The sequence below is a fragment of the Amphiura filiformis genome, chromosome 7, assembly GCF_039555335.1.
Source record: "Amphiura filiformis chromosome 7, Afil_fr2py, whole genome shotgun sequence".
NCBI classification, from domain to species: Eukaryota; Metazoa; Echinodermata; class Ophiuroidea; order Amphilepidida; family Amphiuridae; genus Amphiura; species Amphiura filiformis.
In genome coordinates, this window is record NC_092634.1 from 52,632,262 (window position 1) to 52,653,068 (window position 20,807).

General features: G+C 38.1%; 1 protein-coding gene across 2 annotated transcripts; it reads right to left on the minus strand.

Annotated features, from left to right (window-relative positions):
* Positions 1 to 14,965: 14,965 nt before the first annotated feature.
* Positions 14,966 to 20,570, minus strand: LOC140157324 (zinc finger Y-chromosomal protein-like). Of its 2 annotated transcripts, XM_072180467.1 has the most exons (3): positions 20,417 to 20,570; positions 16,843 to 17,315; positions 14,966 to 15,841 (listed from the first exon to the last, which is right to left on the minus strand). In XM_072180467.1, exons 2-3 carry the CDS (start codon positions 17,255 to 17,257, stop codon positions 15,168 to 15,170), a joined length of 1,089 nt encoding a protein of 362 aa, XP_072036568.1. In that variant the 5' UTR covers positions 17,258 to 17,315; positions 20,417 to 20,570; the 3' UTR covers positions 14,966 to 15,167. The 2 variants fall into 2 exon arrangements, with proteins under 2 accessions (XP_072036568.1, XP_072036567.1); XM_072180466.1 differs by lacking the exon at positions 20,417 to 20,570 and having other exon boundaries at positions 16,843 to 17,402.
* Between the last annotated feature and the right edge of the window lie 237 nt (positions 20,571 to 20,807).

Sequence of the window (20,807 nt, forward strand, 5' to 3'; positions counted from 1 at the left end):
TATGTATTCTTCTCCCGTGCATTATTTTCGCGAACTACCCTTCATAGCCCAAATTATATAAACCTGCACGCTAAACAATACATTTATATCTAAAACCCGCACGCTAAACAATAGATTTTAGATAATACGTGCACGCGCATATATTAGAAATACTACTTTCACATTACTATATAACTTGTCTGTTCGATATATATACGCCATCAAAAAAGTACGAATATACATTCTGTGGTGTTAAAATAGTTATATGTTATGGTATTTTTTCATGCGCACGATGTAAATCATAAGTTACAAAGTAACAAACTGTGTTCTATTTTGCAACTATCATTGCCATAAATTATGATTAATGAACTCAAATAAATCAAACATCAAATGAGAATAATCGAGCTTCTATTAATTAAAAAGGGCTAAAAACAGGTCGACCATAATTATACAAGATGACACCATTACAAAATATTCAGCATTTTACAAATGAAATACATGTAGGCCTATATCTTAAATAACATAAACACGCCGGGAAACACACAATAGCGCATAATATCATGATCATGCTTTATAATGCTGAACAAATTGTAAAATTCCACTGTCGTGTGTTTTAATATAAGTAGATTTAAAGTTCAAATTATAGAACTATAAAGTCCAGTTGATATGGATATATAAGTTTATTCTCTCATCTCCATTCACCGTATAGTACTACATGCGTGAATAAGTTACTAAAGTATGACGTATGGCGCAATCGATACCATTGATAGCTAACTTATACAGTGATTGATTTTCTTGACCAGTTAAATGCTACCTGGTCAATGGCTTGACGGTGTTTTTAAAATGTAAGATATTTTCCCTAATATTCAAACTAATATAATGAATGAATCAATTAATATTGCCTATGACGGATAATGTACTCGTGCAAATGCATTCGTCAAGAGAATCGCACTTGCCATGGAGTTATTGCATTTAGCTTGAGAGCCGATAGGCTCTCAAGCTAAATCATCATGCAATAATTCACGGCGCGTGCGATTATCTTGACTAATGCATTGCACTCAGTTCATTATCCTTATCATAACACTTTGATGTTTTGCAAAAGTTAATTCTACAAATCTATACTTTGAAAACGTGCTTGATTTATTGAGTTATATGGCCTATATGCTTCGCTGTAAACACATCGCCTTCTTAGCCACTTACGTTATAGGCCTACGCACACAAACAAGTTTTCACGCATCTCGAATTGTTGAAAGAAAAGATAATTCAATTAGATTAAAAATGATTTTTGATAACAGTTCTATACGTTATGTAAAAGTCTCTATAACTAATGTTTACACGGCGTTGTTACCGGATCATGTGGAAAATCTACATACACGCCTACATCTTAATGAGAAGCGTTTTCGGTGGTGTTGCCGGATACGGAAAAACTTTGTGCACTGCAATGAGAAAGTGTTCAACGCGGTGGGGTTGTCACTTGCCAGGTGCGTCTTCGTCTCGGTATAAGTGTTTTACACGTTGGTGATGCCAGATGCAGAAAAACTATGTCCCAATAAGTACGTCATTCACACAGTGGTACCAGTGGCGTAACCAGTGGGGGGGGGCAAGCTGCCCCCCGGACACAAAAAACTGGGAAGAAGAGCACGGACACAAAAAAACTGGGAAGAAGAGCAAAAAATTGGGAACTTGGGGAAAAGGGGGAAGGAGAGAAAAGAAGGAAGAAAAAGGGGAAAAAGAGGGAAGAAGAGAAAGGGGAAAGAAGAAAAAGAAAAAGAGGGAAGAAAAAGGGAAGGAGAAGAGAAAAGGGAAGGAGAAGAGAAAGGGAAAGAAAGAGGACGAAGATCTATACTACTTTCATTGTGAAATTTTGTACTCTGAACACTGGATTTTAGCTTCTAATATGCCAAAACCATGAGCTTCAGGGGCTCTGCCCCTGACCCTCACGGGGCTTTGCCCCTGGACCCCTGCCGGGGCTTTGCCCCTGGACCCCCACCAGGGCCCTATGGCGGCCCCTGGACCCCACCCGTTTATCACTTCGCGGCAAGACGCTCGCGATGCGCACATAAATAATACAACTTTTGGTCAAAAATTGGGAAATTTTTCAATCTTGCCCCCCCCCCCCGGAAGGTCAGGTCTGGTTACGCCCCTGAGTGGTACTACCGTATCTGCATCATACACGTCTAGTCTCAAATGATATAGCCTAACAGTCCTTTCATCTTTTCTGTTTCTGTTTCTGTTTCCGGTTTCGGTTTCGGATCTCATTGTTATTAAGTGTTAGCATGGTACGTGTGAACAATCCTTTTATTCTAGTCTTTTGTTGACTACACAAAAGTTGAACGAAGATAACTTCTGTTTCGGTTTCGGGAGTTATGTTCATTTCTGACATGAAAAACGTGAGATGAGAGGGTTGATGCTAATCTAGACAAAAGAAGTGTCTAAATTTTACGGTCGTAAATTCGCGATAAATTGTACGGCTTCAATTGACTTTCGTTGGGTGTATAGGTACTCCAGCCTATGCGGGAGTATCTCGTGAATATAGCCCAGCGTAGAAATATACATTAACATGATTAATATAAATTAATCAATAGTAATCAGTGTTGCCAAGAATTACGTATACTTGTTCGTGCAATCGCGCAAAAATCGGTCATATTATGATTATTTAGCGATCATGGGGAATTATTTTCGTCCCAAATACACCTTAAAACTTTGTAATATGCAACACCAGAGAAGTGCGTTGAAGTGAAACTAATAGGATTTCTTTCATTGGAATTGGTAATCTGATAATTGCTTCAGGCAATATTGCCAGACTCAAATCTATTTTAAATGTATATTATTTGAGAGTGGGGATGATGAGACGAGGAGATGATCTGGTGGAGGGGAGGGAGGGGAGGGAGGGGAGGGAGGGAGGGAGGGGAGAGGAGAGGAGAGGAGAGGAGAGGGAGGAGAGGAGAGGGAGGAGGAGAGAGAGGAGAGGAGAGGAGAGAGAGAGAGGAGAGGAGAGGAGAGAAGAAGTACGTCTAAAACAGTGTTATTGCCGGCTGCGGAAAAAATACACACACGGTTTGTAGAAATTGGTATTTTACACGGTGGTGTTGCTAAACTGCAGAAAAACTACGTAGCCTAGCCGTCCCAAAAAGTATAAAATGTTTTTCACGATGGCCGTTACCTGGTGTGGAAAAAAAAGTAGTATAGGCGTCTCTCTGAGAAACACGGATGCAAAAAATCTACACCTCTCAATGAGAATGTGTTCCACGGAGGTGTTAGGCCTATGTTGCCAGATGCGAAAATCTACCGAAAATGTGGAACACTATACACTGTATATATTGTATGTGCAGAGTCATAGAAGGCACACCCAGTGGTGCCTAACTTCAAGTACCGCTAGTACTCATCATCCTCGAGCTCGACGTGACTTCTTTTGTATTACGGCCAACAGCAGATTTAGATTTAGAATCTGTTCGATCTTGAATATATGTCATCAAAGTATACAGAAATGGATTAATGGCAGAATTTATAGGAATGATAAAAGCCACCGTCCAAGCATACACCACTGGGCCAACTACGATCAGTTTACTTTGCACAAGAATACATATCAAGACGAGCGGAACCCAGGTACAAAAGTCTGTCAACACCACAACCGACATCTTTAATGCCATCCGCATCTCCTCTATTTCACTTTGCTTTCGACCAGCCTGTTTTGCTATCACCTTGGCTGTTCTAAATATTTGGGCGTAAAAATAAGCTACACATATGAAGCAAATAAGGTTTAGACCAATAAAAACAATGATTGAAAACAATGTTGCCAATCGGTAACCAGTGACTTGGGACGTCGAGTACACAGATAAGGTTGTTACATTGGTGTGTTCAACATGAAATACTTGATAAAAGACATGCTGCTCAGCATCTACGACCAAATCGTACCCAACACCTACCTCGCGGTTTTTAATTTCGACCAAACTAGAATTGTCGAATGTGATAGGTCTCCTTACGATCGGAATACCCACACACACTTCAGATACTTCAAATAAGCCAGGAAATAGTGATGATAAAGCGAATGGTATCACACTCAGAATGAGTCCAAACGACCACAGTACCCCCAGTATGATTTTGGTTGATGTCGACGTTAAACGGTAGTCGGAGAAAGAATATTTGATACCTTGAAATCGATCGAAACTTATCAATGTTATCAAAAACACAGACATTTCACTGGAGAGTATTGAGAGTACACCGGCAAGTTTGCAGACGAATCCTTCCCGCCATTGATCAGAATATGACGGGAAGAAATCAGAGAAAAATACGTAAGCAACTGCTAACAACATCATGTCAATTCCCATTAGAAAATCAGACAAAGACAGGTTAAGTATGAGAAGTCTTTGTACTTTATTAGACTTCCGGTCGAACCATCGAAGATAAAATACAACCGTATTACAGCTAGATGATAGCGAACATGCCAAGAACCCACATAGAAATCTGCAGCAAAATATCATCCAACATTCTGTTGCAAGTAAGATACGCTGATTTGGCATTTTGAGATATACACTGTGTCTTTTCCGCAAAACAGCATGTTGCTTCCTCATCTACCAACAATACCCTATTGTCTAAACCTCCAAACGACTCTTTTGTTACAAGAAGCAGTGGATTCATTCTCAAATCTAAAGTTCTGATTTTAGTTAACCGAAATGTGTTTATCCCAATACTTTGTATCAAGTTATTTGAACAGTTGACAAATACCAACCGACTTAATTGATCAAAGACACCTTCTGGTAAAGTATGTATCAAGTTATGGTCCATGTACAAGACTTCGAGATTGGACAAACCAGAAAATACTCGAGAGTCAATTGCCTCTAACTGGTTATTTGACAGAGTCAGTGTGGTTAGATTGCTTCTGCCGTTGATCACTCCCGTTTGAACACTGGTCAGTCGGTTTACCGCTAAATCTAATACTTTCAGTTCAGGTAATCCTGACAGAATTTGCATTGGGAGGTGCGATATTAGATTTATTTGAAGTGAGATAAAAACTAGATTTGGTAGGAAGCCAAATATATCCAAGTCAAGACTCAAAATCTCATTGTTGGTCAGATCAAGTATGTTTAAGCTATGAAGTTGTACAAGTGGTGGCAAAGAACGTAGATGGTTATTGGAAATATTAAGTACTTTCAAATGAATCAATGAAATAAAGGTATCGAAAGGTAGTTGGGCCAAGTTGTTAGAACTGATATCTAGGTAACGCAGATTTGTCGAATTTTTAAAAATACCACTCGGTAAACTCAAAATGTTGTTATCATTCAAATAGAGAACTTCCATCCAACTCATAGAGAAAACATGTGCCGGCAATGTTAAAATTGCATTATGACTGATATCTAGCTCTTTTAATGAATATGTGAATTGGAAAATTTGATCAGGCAAATTTGTCAAGTTGTTGTGGAGAAGCGTGATATGCGACACTTTTTCAAGCCCCACAAAAGCATCGGTCGGCAAAGACTCTAAGTGGTTGCGTTCTAGATACAAAAGTTTTACTCCAGTGAGACTTTTAAATATGCCATCTGGTAGTGACGTAAGCTGGTTGGAGTAAAGTAGAAGGAACACTAGGTGTGTCTGGTTATCAAATATATGGGCCGGCAATGACGTAAGCCTGTTCTCTTCAAGATGAAGTTCCTCAAGTAGAAGCAAGTTTTTGAAGATGCCTGCGGGTAATTCCACCAATTGGTTGTAATAGAGAGTAAGCTTGATCAAGTTGACCATGTCATCAAAAAGCCCATCTGCTGGTAGGGAAACTAAATCATTGTTGTATAGGAACAATCTTTGCAACCAAAATAAACCGTCAAATGCACCCGAAGGTAGTGTAACCAAGTGACAAGACTCCAAATCGAGGATCTCCAATCGTGGCAAACCTAGAAATGTACTTTCATTAAATGTAACCAACAAATTTCGAGAAAGATAAATTGCCTCTATTAGAAACGGTCCGTCAAATATGTTGGCATGCAGAAATGATAAGTGATTGTTCTCAAGAAATAAAACCTCCAGCTTGTATAACGCTTTAAATAAACCTGATTCCAACGAGATGAGACGGTTATCATTGAGACGTAACGACTTTAACTCCACTAAACTGTCAAATATACCTGGAGCCACATCAGTCAAATGGTTGTATTGCAGAGATAAATACGTTAGTTTTACTAAGTCGACAAATGTACGCTTTGACAAAGTAGCTAATTGGTTGTCGTCCACATCTAATAATTCTAACCAAAATAACCCCTTAAAGATACCTCCGGGTATGAATGTCAAATAATTGTTTTCCAGAGTCAAATCCTGGAGCTTTGCTAAACTCTGAAATAGATCCGATTCCAAAGATGTGAGCCGATTACGAGACAGCCTTAACGACCTTAATTCTACCAAACTATCAAATGCACCTGTAGGCAAAGACGTTATGGCGTTATCTTGCAGATATAAATGCAGCAACTTTTCCAGCCCGTCAAATATATGACTTGGCAAAGTACTCAATTGGTTACTGTCAATCAGCAATACCTCTAACCGAAACAATCCAGTAAAAGTTCCTGGTGGTATTAAAGTTAAAATGTTGTTGTATAGATGTATTTCTATTAATGTCTCGAGGCCCAAGAAAGCATCTTGAGCGATTTCTGACATTCCTACAAAAGCCAAGTACAGATTCCTAATGTTGGGCTCATACAAGAGAAGGGTGTTCTCATCAGAAACATTGCTACAAAGAGAGGACCATTTCCTGTGACCAAAAGTACAGAAACAATCTGAAGGGCAGTATAAATCAAACGTGGTATAATAACCATATAAGACAATCTGGCTTGCAACCTTGTCAAATTCAGATACATTGCACCTAACAAACTCAGCATCAGACGATGAAGTTGTGTTTGTGCAAAAAGGAGGGGATGGCAGATTAGCACCACTCACATCCATATCAACGTAAGCGTTGGTTACGTACAACTTGTAGGTCTGGGGAAGCAGATCCAGAAAGCAAGGCGCAGTTGTAATTGAAAACAAAACATACTTTCTTGTATTCTTACATGGACTGTTCGTCAAGTGTAATCTTTCTAAATAGACGTAAGAAAATACACTCGAGCCTGCACTTAAGAACAATAACTTCACTGACAACACATTACCTTGTGTAAGGAAAAGAGTTGTGACACAAGTGATGATGTTAACCAAGGGCATCATTGTTGTTACATCTGGTATATCTTCGGTTGCCGTGGTCTCGAGAACTACAGAATCATTTTCTATTTTTGTCAAACTGGAGCTTGATGTATCCAAGTTAGGTAGCAATGTCTGTGTTCCATTATCAAGCAAAGAACCCGAAGTATCTGGACCAAACGTGGGCTTAGGTATATTCAGATCTGTCCAATTCTCTAAAATACTCGGATTTTGAGTAGTTCCATTGCGATCTTGGACCCTATTTGTGAGTATCACCGATTCAGCGGTAATGCTCACATTTTCGACAATAGGCCTACATATGTTTAAATAATCTGCCAACTCGCCTTCAGCCGATTCAGCTGCATAAACGGCAACAAAAACTTGCAATAGGAGGCGGAATGTTCTTCCCCAACACATTTTAAGCTCAAAACATATCCTGGTACATGTATGTCTGCATGTGTCAATATCTCTCGGAATACACACAATTATTTTCATCGAATGAAGATTGCAAACATTGCGTCTGAAAAAATTTGCTTCAAATATCCAATTATAAAAACGATGAACGTATATGCAGTGATTTGTGATGCATGCTTGAAAAAGCAGCATACAGTAAATTCAATCAATTATCTTAAAAAACGCACTAACGATAACAAAAACACGGGAACAATTTGATATTTGAAAAAATTTGTAAATTCAATCAATTATCTTGGAAGATAATAAAAAAACTAAAATTAAAAAGCTTGTGCTGAACTAAATGACAATGGAAGGCGTTTGGTGCTATAAATTATAATCATAAAATAGGGCGGTCTCTTTATGAGCTGTTTACCTTTGTTTCAGATGGACATTTTATTGTAAAAGGACCTATATGCCATTGTACAAGCAATACAATAAAACAATTCCACATAGCCCCCACATAAAAAGCACGTTATTGTTTTTGTAATCACTCAAAAAGCATTTTGTGTGAATTTTACATCCAAACTAAGTGCTATTTAATTTTTATGTGCCTTTTTATTTTACATGTAAAGTCTATGGGGTGACGATTGGAAATGGGCGGCAATATTGAAAAACCCCTCATTTTGGGCTATTTTAGACACTAAAATTACCATAAAAAAGAATAGCACTTAGTTCGGATGTAAAATTTACACACAATGCTACCTGAGTGAGTACAAACATAATTTAAAATACATTTCATTCGGGGGCTATAGCAAAAACAAAAATTTTCCAATACCTTAATGGTTATAGAACAAAGGTGTGTTATGGCATTCGTTAGATTCGCATTCACGGTTCTTTAAAATGTATTTATATCGAGTGTAATCAATGTGGCACCTTTTTTTAAACCATAATGGTTTAAAATTTGCAAAACAAAGCATAGCACAATGCCGCTCATCATTGCAAACTCGTTAAAATACAAGCTTAATATAGTTGCTAAAAATAATTTGAGGTAACTTTGTTGTCTAGTATAGTGTCTAGTAACTGAGTCAAAATAAATGGCAAAACATGCTGTCTACTGAAGATGGTAACTCAAATATATATATTTACTGAATATAGCAACCAATTCAAGTTAAATGCAAATAACCATGTCTACTGAAGACAGCAATTAGGGCAAGTAAATGCTACCTACTGAAGATAGCACCTCAGTCACTCAAAATGACCTGCAAGTAAATGCTATCTACTGAAGATAGCACCTCAGTCAAAATGACCTGCAAGTAAATGCTATCTACTGAAGACAGCCCCTCAGTCAAAATGAACTCAGAGTTAATGCTATCTATAGAAGATCTACAGACCGGTAGCGAGTCAAGTTTAATACAAATTGGCACTGTATACAGAAGACATCAATTAGGGTAAGTAAAATGCTATCCACTGAGTAAATGTTATCTACTGAAGATAGTACCTCAGTCAAAATGAACTCCAAGTAAATGCTATCTACTGAAGATAACTCAAAGTCAAAATGAACTCTCAGTAAATGCTATCTACAGAAGATAGCTCTTCAGGTCAAATGAATGCTATCCACTGAAGATAGCCCCTCAGACAAAACGAACTCCAAGTAAATGCCATCTACTGAATATAGCAACCGAGTCAAGTCAAGTTAAATGCAACTAAGCATTAAGCACGGTCTACTGAAGACAGCAGTTAAAATCAGGGCAAGTATAAAAATGCTATCCACTGAAGCTAGCATGTCAATTAAAATGAATGCTATCTGCTGGAGGTAACATCTCGGACAAAATTAACTCCAAGTAAATGCTATCTACTGAAGATAGCACATCAGCCAAAATGAATTCTAAGTAAATGCTATCTACTGAAGATAACATCTCGGAAAAAATTAACTCCAAGTAAATGCTATCTACTAAATATAGCAACCGAGTCAAGTTAAATGCAACTAAGCATTAAGCACGGTCTACTGAAGACAGCAGTTAATATCAGGGCAAGTATATAAATGCTATCCACTGAAGCTAGCATGTCAATTAAAATGAATTCTATCTACTGAAGATAGCATCTCGGACAAAATTAACTCAAGTAAATGCTATTTACTGAAGATAGCACATCAGCCAAAATGAATTCCAAGTAAATGCTATCTATTGAAGATAGTACACCAGTAAATGATATCTAGAAGATAGCAACTGAGTAAAGGCCCATTCAGTGATTTGCTGATCCGGACGATCGTAAAAATCATCTTTGGTACTTTTGTCATTGTCATAGTGTTAACATAGCCTGTTAGTGGTTCAGCAGAAAGCTGTGTATTTAAGACAAAAATAAGGACTTTATATGGATCTGTAATTTAGATACTGACAGTATCTAAATTAGCTACATGTATTTGAATGGGCTTCAACTTTGTCAATACTGTCGTTTTCTTCGTTTTTTGCCCAATTTTTCATTTCAAAAATACCAAATGACAATTTGAATGACTTATCCTTCACTTTTAAGCAATTTATGAACAATTTTAATTTTTTTACACTTTCGCTGGGATCACTGAATGGGTCTTAAAGTTAAGTTTAATACAAATAAGCACTGTCTTCTGCAGACAGCAATTAAAATTAGGACAAGTAAATGCTATCCACTGAAGATAGCACCTCAGTCAAAGTGACCTGCAAGTAAATGCTATCTACTGAAGATAGCACCTTAGCCAAAATGAACTCCCAAGTAAATGCTATCTACTGAAGATAACACCTCAGCCAAAATTACCTGCAAAGCTATCTACTGAAGATAGCACCTCGGCCAAAATTACCTGCAAGTAAATGCTATCTACTGAAGATAGCACCTCGGCCAAAATTACCTGCAAGTAAATGCTATCTACTGAAGATAGCACCTTAGCCAAAATGAACTCCCAAGTAAATGCAATCTACTGAAGATAACACCTCAGCCAAAATTACCTGCAAATCGAGGGCTTAGTGCCACAAGGTCCTATCTGCATTTTTGGCCAAAATGAGATTTTGGTACCAAAATGATCCTTACAACACTGAGAACCAGCTGATAGTACTAACTAATGCTTATAATACCAGTTGGGCTTGATACCACCAATTACCTGCAAATGCTATCTACTGAAGATAGCACCTCAGCCAAAATTACCTGCAAGTAAATGCTATCTACTGAAGATAGCACCTTAGCCAAAATAAACTCCCAAGTAAATGCTATCTACTGAAGATAACACCTCAGCCAAAATTACCTGCAAATGCTATCTACTGAAGATAGCACCTTAGCCAAAATGAACTCCAAGTAAATGCTATCTACTGAAGATAGCACCTCAGCCAAAATTGCTGCAAATGCTATCTACTGAAGATAGCACCTTAGCCAAAATTAAATCAAAGTAAATGGTGTCAACTCCAGATAACAACCAAGTCAACTGGTGCATTTAAGTGCTGTCTGCTGCTTACTGATAGCAATTACAATGTAAAATAAATTTGATGTCTATGAATATACCTGGATTATACATGTAAGATTTGCCTACTGTGGTAGCAACTGAGTTAAGTTTAATGTAAACAAATATTGTTTGCTGTAGATAGCAACTAAAATAATAGGCTTCATTCAATCTAGGAAAATTCATGTTATCTAAGGCCTTACCTTAATTCGTATTCAACATAGTAGACCTTCGACATAGCAAATCTTATTGAGCATTTATTTATTTATTTATTTATTTCATTCTTATTTAACCTGGGTTGACCTTTCAATGCACTGGCATTGTTCTCCCAAGGTGCCCAGCATTTGATATAGCAGGCTGTGACAAAATATTCACACTGAAGTCACTCACTTACCAAAGTCGAAGTGAAACAAACTTATTTTTAACTACAATGTAGGCCTATGCATCAGTTGTTTGGAGGGTACTAGGCCAAAAATTGATATGTTGCCTTCAAGCCGGAACAATGGAAAAGTTGGGTCGGTCGGTCGATAATCTTTTTTTTAAACCTTCACTAAATATTAACTATAGAAAAATTATCAAATTCGTGGACATCATTGAACATACTCTTTGCGTGGCTGTGCGTAGTAAGCAGTTGTACGCAGATAGCTCCGCTAATATGGACGCGTAGAGTAGTGTTGTACGCGCGTGTAGTTAGCATGATTAGTCGCGGAGTAACAAGCGTAGTTGAATGTTCCAAGATGTCCACAAATTTAATATTTTTTCTATAATGCTTCTTCCATTTTGAATAGTAGACACTTGTTAGATAATCAATTAAAGACTAGTCTTTCAATAAAATATTAATTTGAAGTGAAAAACATTTTTTTAACATATCTGTAAAAATCATCATTAAAAAAAACCAACAAAAAAAACCACCCTGATTTTTCAGGATTTAGGGTCCGTCGCTGAGAGCAACACAACAATTTGTTTTGGCTTTATGAAAATCCAACAGTTTTCTTTGGAACCGAGAGGCATAGAACCTGGGATATTCCAAAGGTCCAATGTTTATATTTTTTACAATGTCGGACGTATGATGATGGAAAGTTATTTATAACCCAATTCATAAACTCTTCACTTTAAAAAAAATTACAAGAAGTTATTTTCTGAAATCTGAAAACTAACTTTTTAATCACAACATACATTAGGCCATTCCAAAAATTGAACAGGCTATTAAAAACAGATTTGTAGTAACAAATGAAATGAATGTTCAAGGTAAAAGTTGGTAAAGAACTCTCAACTCTAAGCTTATCAATGTTTAAGTTAATGGTTACAGAACAATTAAGGGGGTACTACACCCCTGTCCAATTTTGTGCCTATTTTTGAAAAAAAAAAAAAAATTATAGAGCATTAGTGACAAGTAAGATATGTATATTATAGGGGCAAGGACTACAACTACTGCACTGGAAATTTTATTTTAGCACAGACAACAGTTGTGGAGTTACAGTCAAAAATCAGGGAAAACCAATATTTGATCACTAAATCAATAACTACTTGCCTTGAGTTGCTGAATTTTCAGTGCAGTAGTTGTAGTCCTTGCCTCTATAATATACATATCTTACTTGTCACCAATGCGCTATAATTTTTGAGAAAAACACAAAAATAAGCAAAAAATTGGCTAGGTACCCCCTTAAGGCACCACCACATCTAATTTGGTCCTATAGTGCCCGGTTAACGGTTAGGTACCGATGACTCTTTCTATCACACCCACAGATGTCATAAATTGTATCAAGCATAATAATTAACATTTGCATATAGTGTTACCATTTTTCACTTAAATAAAAAAATGAAAGCACCATGCAAATGTTCAAGGTACGATAGAAAGCTATTGGTATGTCGAGGCACATTGTGCCTGATCCACTGTCAATTATCAATGTCAAATGTAATATGCTGTATTTGAGACAGTCTTGCAATTTGTTTTTTCATTTTGGAAAGAATTAACTCAAATGTTATCATTTTCTATGTGTACATTTTGTCTATAATTGTTATAATAACGTATGGTTCTGTGTTACAACCTGGGGTACCTTTGTGTTACATAGTAAAAAAATGAAATGTTTCAAACATTTTACCTACACGTCTCATTTGAAGTGGTTCATCCTCCTGAGCATTTTGACACTTTGACATTTTGACACCTTTATTATGGAAATTGGTTAAAAAATGAGAGAGTAGGTGGGATTTAACCCCACCTCTTTTTTCCACATTTACAATCATTCTGAGCAAGTATTAGTCTTTTAAATGACCTTCTGTATTTATTTACTTGGTTTAGATGTCTGGGAGTTCATTTAGAAATTTTTTTACTAGATTCAAATTTTTAATGGGGGTTTTAGATCAAATTTACGATCTGAATCCTCTCCCTAATCCTCCTCCCCTCATCCTCAACCACCCTTGGCACATTTCATGCCAAACGTCATAAGAAAATAATTAAAAATTATTTTAAAACAGTATTATATAGAACTAGATTTCGCGGTTCTCGGGTTGGGTGGTTCTCATAATAGGGCTATCTCTATTAGGCCTATTACCAAACACCCGTTACCCATATACCCACCCTGACCTTTTAAACTACTATGATATAGGCCTGCGTCTCAGTGATCAAGATCCAAGCGTTGACACTTACTTCGGTATCCATAATCTGGAAACCAATCGTTCGCCTCTTCCAAGCCCTGAGTGCCCTGCTACTACAAAATTACCCCGAAAATACCCCGGTATCTGGATGTAGGCCGTTACTACTAAAGTAATGAATTCTATCTGGAGAAATGTGAATTATGAACGCAATACGGCCTAATATAAAGGGTTTCAGGCCTTACCTGGTCCTGGTCCGATGAGGTGCACCTGTTAGTCACATGCACACTCTAATGCTTTCCTATGCCCGCACTGCGCCCGTCGGTACTCCGTGCACACGCCCGTTGATACCCTGCGTATGCGCTCTGCGAGCACGCGATAGCTCCACGCGTACGCGCTCTGCGAGCACGCGATAGCTCCGCGTGCACGCGATAGCGCGCGGACAGACGGACAAACTCTCTATGATTAGTATTATGATAAATTAGCCTCAGTTTAAGACCTAATTGAATCTTCTGAAGGAATACTCAAGAGACAGTGTTTTGAAATCCAAGCTGCACATCAAAATGTAACAAAACCACCTTTTTGGGTACCCCAGTATATAACACAGGATCGTATATACCGAATATTCCATGTATTTTTGCAGATGTAGGGTTCAGGTGAGCCCATGTACATACATGTACTCAGGGCCGTAGCAAGCGGGGCGGCCGGGGATGCCATGGCCGCCCCACTTTTTGAGAAATTTGTTATGTTTTTCTTTATGTCTTTATTTCAATTTGGCCATAAATTTGTGATTTGGCTGCCCCACATTTGTGATGGCCGCCCCACATTTTTCAACCTTGCTACGGCCCTGCATGTACTATATACCGTTTATCCTCGAATAGTCTCTCCCCTTCAAATAAACGCCCCCAGCAGTTTTTTCAACCAAGATGTTTAAAAAATGCTGATATTTCCATTAGCCTTTTCGAAGCATGGCATACACAATAGGAGGGTAGTATTCAATATGGGTAAAACCCGCCATCCTATTGTGTCCACCATACCTCTAAAAGGCTAATGCTAGTGTTGTGAAGAGTTTTAAAGTTACCTTTAGAATGAATTTAACAGGAATTATCGATTTAAAAATGACCTCTAATAAATTATGCCCCTTTTGGAAAATGCAACACCTCCGGGGGCGACTATTCGAGGATATACGGTATTGAATGATTTTAGAGAATGGACATTTTTCATGTAAAAAGATTAAAAAAACCCATATATATATACACATTGTAGATACATTGAGCCCTGTTTCTTTAGCTCATACACAAATAAGCCTTCCCTTTGATGTGCTACAAATGTATGCCGGGAATATGACCAGGTAAGGATCACACTCTGTGAGTATTAGTTATTGTTAGTATTTTTCTATTTGTTTATGTTTCTGTTTGTTGCTTTTTGTTTGTTATTTTTCTTGGTACAGAATAATTCTGGTTTACCCTGCGCACCCTGTGTTTTCAATACCATTCTGGTTTACCCTGCGCACCCTATTTGTTAGGGTTGGAGTTGGAGTTAGATTTAGGATTAGGGTTATACTTGTGCGCAGGGTATACCTGAATTATTTTTACTTTTCTGTTGAATATTTACAGACGTGACTTTGGATTGATGAATGCCACTTGTATGTTTTCTTACATTTGTCACACTTGAATGTTTTCTCATTATGTTTACATTGATGTCTCCTTATTAAAGTAGCAGTTGCGGCCTTATAATCACATTTCTGACATGAATGTAGGTTCTTCCTTGTATGCTTAGTTTGTTCATGTTCTTTCAGTCTTGATGCTTTGACAGATGAATAACTGCAACTGCTACACTTGAAAGGTTTATCCCCTCTGTGTACCCGTTCATGTACTTGAATCACATGCTTGTACTTGGAGCTGTACTGGCAAAAGTTACACTTGTGTACTTGGGTTGTTTTATTTGTTTTTATTTTTTTATTTTGTTGTGTTTGTTTATGTTTTTGTTTGTTTATATTGTTTGTTTGTTTTTTGTTGTTGTTGTATATACAGGTGTGAGCTCTTAGTGACGTCTTCCACTTGAATGCTTTCTTACATTTGTCACACTTGAAGGTTTCTTTCAATCTGGATGATTGGGCAGATGAGTAACTGCAACTGCTACACTTGAAAGTTTTATCCCCTGTGTGTGTTCTTTCATGTTGTTGAGTCGGATACTTGTGCTGGTAACAGTATTGGCATAAGGTACACTTGTAAGTCTGTTGTACCCAGATGCGATCATTCACACCTACAAAAAGACAAGAGTGGAAACTTGATGATTTTAGATTGCCTGAGTACCGACTCTGAACTCAGGTAGTACAGTGGTTAGACTCTGGACCGGTAATCCCCAGGGGTAATCCAGCGACCGGGGATTTTAGTTTATGTTATCCGAGTTTGCTTTAACAGTGTTGTGAATTTTTTTATACAAGTTTTAACTTTTAAATTATGTGGCAGAGGATAAAACATTCTTCAAAAGGCTCCACTGATAAAGTTCTCTGTACTGTGTTATCGCATGCGGCATATGAGATGTTCCATTCTGTACAATCATTTGTGACATTGACGCTATTATATCCCTGTACATTGATAGTTTCTATTTCATGTGAATTCTGATGTGGTTTGAGAGTCCCACTTTCTGTTCAAAGACTTTCTGACAATGCTCGCACTGATAGGGCTTCTGTATAATATGTGTTCTGCGGTGCTGCGTCAGATGAAATTTCAGTTTAAAACATGCCTGGCAATGTTCACACTGATAAAGTTTCTCTCTGGCATGAGATTTGATGTGTTGTGCAAGTATACTGTCGTGTACAAAAGATTTCTGACAAAGAAAACACTGATACGGTCCCTCTTGTGTGTGAGTTCTAATATGCATTGTGAGGTAATATTTTGTACTATAACATTTCTGACAATACTCACACTGATATGGTTTCTCTTTCGTGTGTGTTCTGATGTGTTCTCGAAGCGTATAATGATGTCCAAAACATTTCTGACAATACTCGCATTGATACGGCTTCTCTTTAGTGTGAGTTCTGATGTGCCCTGTGAGGTTATTTTTATGTCTAAAACACTTTTGACAATACTCGCATTTATGAGGTTTTTCTTTTGCATGAGATTTCATATGCTGTATGACATTGCTGCGACTTGAAAAATACTTCGGACAATGTTCACACTGATATGGTTTCTCTTTTGTATGAGTTCTGACGTGATTTGTGAGGGTATATCTTCTTTTAAAGCAGGACTGGCAATACTCACACTGGTACTTTTTCCCTTGTCCTGTAGGAACATATAACTTTACTTGGCTTGCATCACCACTGTCCTTCTTGTTCTCTTGCCTTGTAGGAACATATAACTTTACATGGCTTCTATCACCACTCTCCTGCTTGTTCTTTTGTCTTGTAGGAAAATTGAATTCTACTTGACTTGTATCACCACTCTCCTCCTTGTCCTCCTGTCTAGGAGGAACATATAACTTAACATGGCTTGTATCATCACTGTTCTGATCACACCTTCGTTTCACATATTGGGTGGATGTCAAAGTCTCTATTTTATAATTTTGACCTACTTTGGAATACTTTCTCCAGTGCCTATCAACATGTCGTTTTCGTTGCTCAAAGGAATGCAGTAAACGCTTACAAAATTTACAGTGAAATGGTTTCAGGTAGACCATTTTGAAGATTTTGAAGATTCCTTTTCCAATTTATTGTGCCTTTTTTGATGCTCCAACTCTGCAAGGATTTAAATATAAAATCAAAATATTTAATATTAGTATTAATTTACATCACTAATAGATAGACAGTGCATATTCAATGGGCTTATATAGGGATGGGGGGGGGGGCAGGGGATATGGGTAGTGCTTCCAAAAATTGTCCAGTCCCAATTGGCAACCCCTGAATAGAAGGGGAAAATATTTCAAGATAATTAACCAATTTATGATATTTTACTCTGAATATTTGTTTAATATGTGAACGTAGGTGGTCAGGTGTTAGGGCATGGGTGGCCAACCCCCGCTGTTGACCGATAATATCCAAATTGATGTGTGAATGAGTTCTGCAAAAATAACATACTGAACATAAATCAAAATTTAGTAATAATTATCACTGTAAATATGCAGCCTTTCAAAATGTCCGACATTCAAAATGTGGCCCTCAGGTCGAAAAAGGTTGGCCACACCTGCACTAGGCACCTGTTTCATAACCATAAGGTATAGGACATTTTTTGTTTTAGCTATAGCCCCCTCTCCAGAACTATTTAATTATATTTGTATTTTGTGCAAATTGTTGCCGTTCTTTTTTATGAGCATTTTAAGTGCATAAAATGAGGCTATAGTGTCCTTTCCAGCCTTCTCTAATATTAATCTCCATAGACTTTACATGTAAAATGAAAAGGTCCATAAAAAGAGAACGGCAACAAATTGTGTAATAAAGTTTGCACAAAATGCTAATTGAGCAAGAACGAATGCAATGGCTATGCACTAGTTTTCGTGAGGGGGCTATACGAAATATTTTTTCATGTAGGCCTATTGTATGTATGGTCTTTTCAAAAATAAAATGTCCATATGAAATTTTTTTTTTTTTTTTTTTAATTTATTTATAACATTCGGCCGAAGCCAGGCTAAACCCAATAGTGCTCAGAGGCTACTAAATTCAAGGGATGCCTCCAGATATGACGGGACAGGGATATGGGAAGAGGTCCGATTTTAGAAGCAGGAGGAAAACCGGAGCACCCGGAGACCTGCGAGGACGAGCATGGATCGGCAACCAAACTCACATGTGGCACCGCAGGGAATTGAACCCGGGCCACAGTGGTGAGAAGCGAGTGAGAAGACCATACTAACCCGCCCTCCACCTATGAAACATAGGTGTAGGGGCTACTGGTCACACTTGTGCTAGGGGCTACATGCACCCCTGCACCAATCCACCCTTTACCTGAAGCGGCTGATCACCGATCAGTTTGTTTTCTAAATAAGTCGATCAGTACAGATCCTGATAGCTCCTGATTAATACTACAACACATCCTACTCTTGCATTGTTATGGATTATAGGGTGCCCTCTGCTGCTCTGCACAACCACTAAAACGCACTCCCTCCTCCTACATGCTGGCGTATATTTTGGGGGGCTTTGGGGCGCCAGCCCCCAGGGTCAAAGCATGGGGCAGCCAAAATGAAGAGGCGGCGGAAGAAGAAGGGGCGGCAAAAACGAAGGGGGCAGCAAAACGAATTTGCAAAGAAAAAAAGGTGGAAAAAATTGAAAAAGTATAAAAAATTTCGAAAAAATGGTAGGGGCCTACTATACATCCAAATGTGTTGCTTTTAGGCCCCCCGGGATAGGAGCGGCCACGGTACGCCACTGTCCTACATGTATACACACAGACACACCCACCCCTCCCTGCATGCATTTGCCGACTCTGCGCCAGACCAAAGCACACGGATGTGGTTTTAAAAAAATTTTGTGCACCTACATTGTAACCCTAACTGGGGACCCCGCTTATCCCTACTATAGGGCATTTAGACTGTGGCAATCCCAAAACCACGCTATATTATAGACCCTGGCTATGGAGGGGTCACTGGGTTTTAGCGGTAAGGGTATAGCATGTTTAAAAGGCCCTATAGTAGGGCAACCCCACTGAGGAAATTGATCCGTTTTACACAAATTATGTAAATAATATTTAGGTATTTCAATACTCACTACGGTACCAGAGACTGATTTTTACATCAGATGCATTTTTAGACTGTTTGCATTTGTGTAACGGTAAACTTCCTTCAACACATTCCCATACGTTGGACAGATAAGTACTTATCAGATTATAAATGAGGCCAATGTATCCCCAACCGAAAGAATGATGAGTGCGCATGTTCATGATGTTCAGTAAATTATAGATTTTCATCCCCCACTTTTTCCTATCAAATTGGAGATTTTGGTATCAGCAGAAAGCTCATTTCTCATAATCCCCATGAAATTTTAGGCCTAAAATATAAAGCACGGCGATCCATTTTACACAAAAGCGATTTTATTTGAAAAAATCTTACTATCTCTGTATGATAACTTTTGTATCAAGGTATACCAATTGACAGTTTTTGACTGTAAAGTTTCTGGTTTCCAAATTTTTGTACTTCCCTATGGGGATTCAGTTAAGCCATTTCTGTGGTCACAAGTTGGGTGTTGAGCATACCTACCGTGCCGGGCTAACTTGGCTTAGCAAACCTATCTTCTTCTTCTTCTTTTGCCTTATTATTGTTTAGAGTTGATTTTTTATTTGCTATATCGTCAACAATAAAAATGTCCTACAATTGTACTTGAAGAAAATTTAAGACTATAAAGTCCAAAAAATTGGAAAATACATGACCACTGCATCATGGATAGACATAGACTGCTGCCCTCAGTCGTCAACCGTCTGGATTGACGACTGAGAAAACTACGTGGAAAAAAAGTGACGGATTTTGCAACAGGATTCCTGTGGCATAGAGCATCTTGAGTTGTGACCAAATTGACCTTTTGACCGAGTTTGTTGTTTTAGAAGTTCAGAGCGCGATCTTGTCACAGCGGCGCGGTACAGCGACGCTGCACGCTGGCGCCGCTAGTCAATCGCGCTTCTGGCGTACAACTGAAATCGCATTGAATAGTTTTCAGAAGTCCGTCATGATATTGGCTGTAAGATAATCAGTCGTCACTACGAAGCATACACAGTACATGCGAAGTGTAGACGGCTGATTGGAATTAGTCTAGGATAGACACCCAAAAACCAAATAGTTTCGAAGGTGCAGTGAGCATGTCAAATTCAACTACCCTGGCCGACAGAATACTGAAATTTATGACCTCTATTAACTAACCTTTTCTTCTCTTGTTTAATTTAGAAAGCAGGTCACATAATACTTGATGGTCGACAGCAAAATTTATTCGCTGATTTCATTGAAACTTGATGAATATTAGGAATTTAGATCATGAAAAACAGAGACAAGTTTGACAATGAAAATCACTTCTCAGCTTCGGTCGCTCAATGATTAAATACAGCTCGTCGTCAATTAAATAAGGGCGCACAACTCTGGAATGAGTGTTTTGAGCGGTTCGACAGTATTTTTTGTGGGACATGAGTAATGTTAATTCAATGCATTGAAATCGAATTGAATTGAAATGAATTTTGGGCGATTTTCATTTCAATGCATTGGAATCTGAGACGAATTCGTCTCAGATTGGAATTGAATTGGAATTGAAATGAGTGGG

Excerpts from the sequence above, each read along its gene's own strand:
- LOC140157324 (XM_072180467.1), bottom strand. The coding sequence starts at position 17,257 with ATGGTCTACCTGAAACCATTTCACTGTAAATTTTGTAAGCGTTTACTG. Across the intron at positions 15,842-16,842 it reads ACAAGGGAAAAAGTACCAGT|GTGTGAATGATCGCATCTGG; the intron begins GTGAGTATTGCC and ends GTCTTTTTGTAG.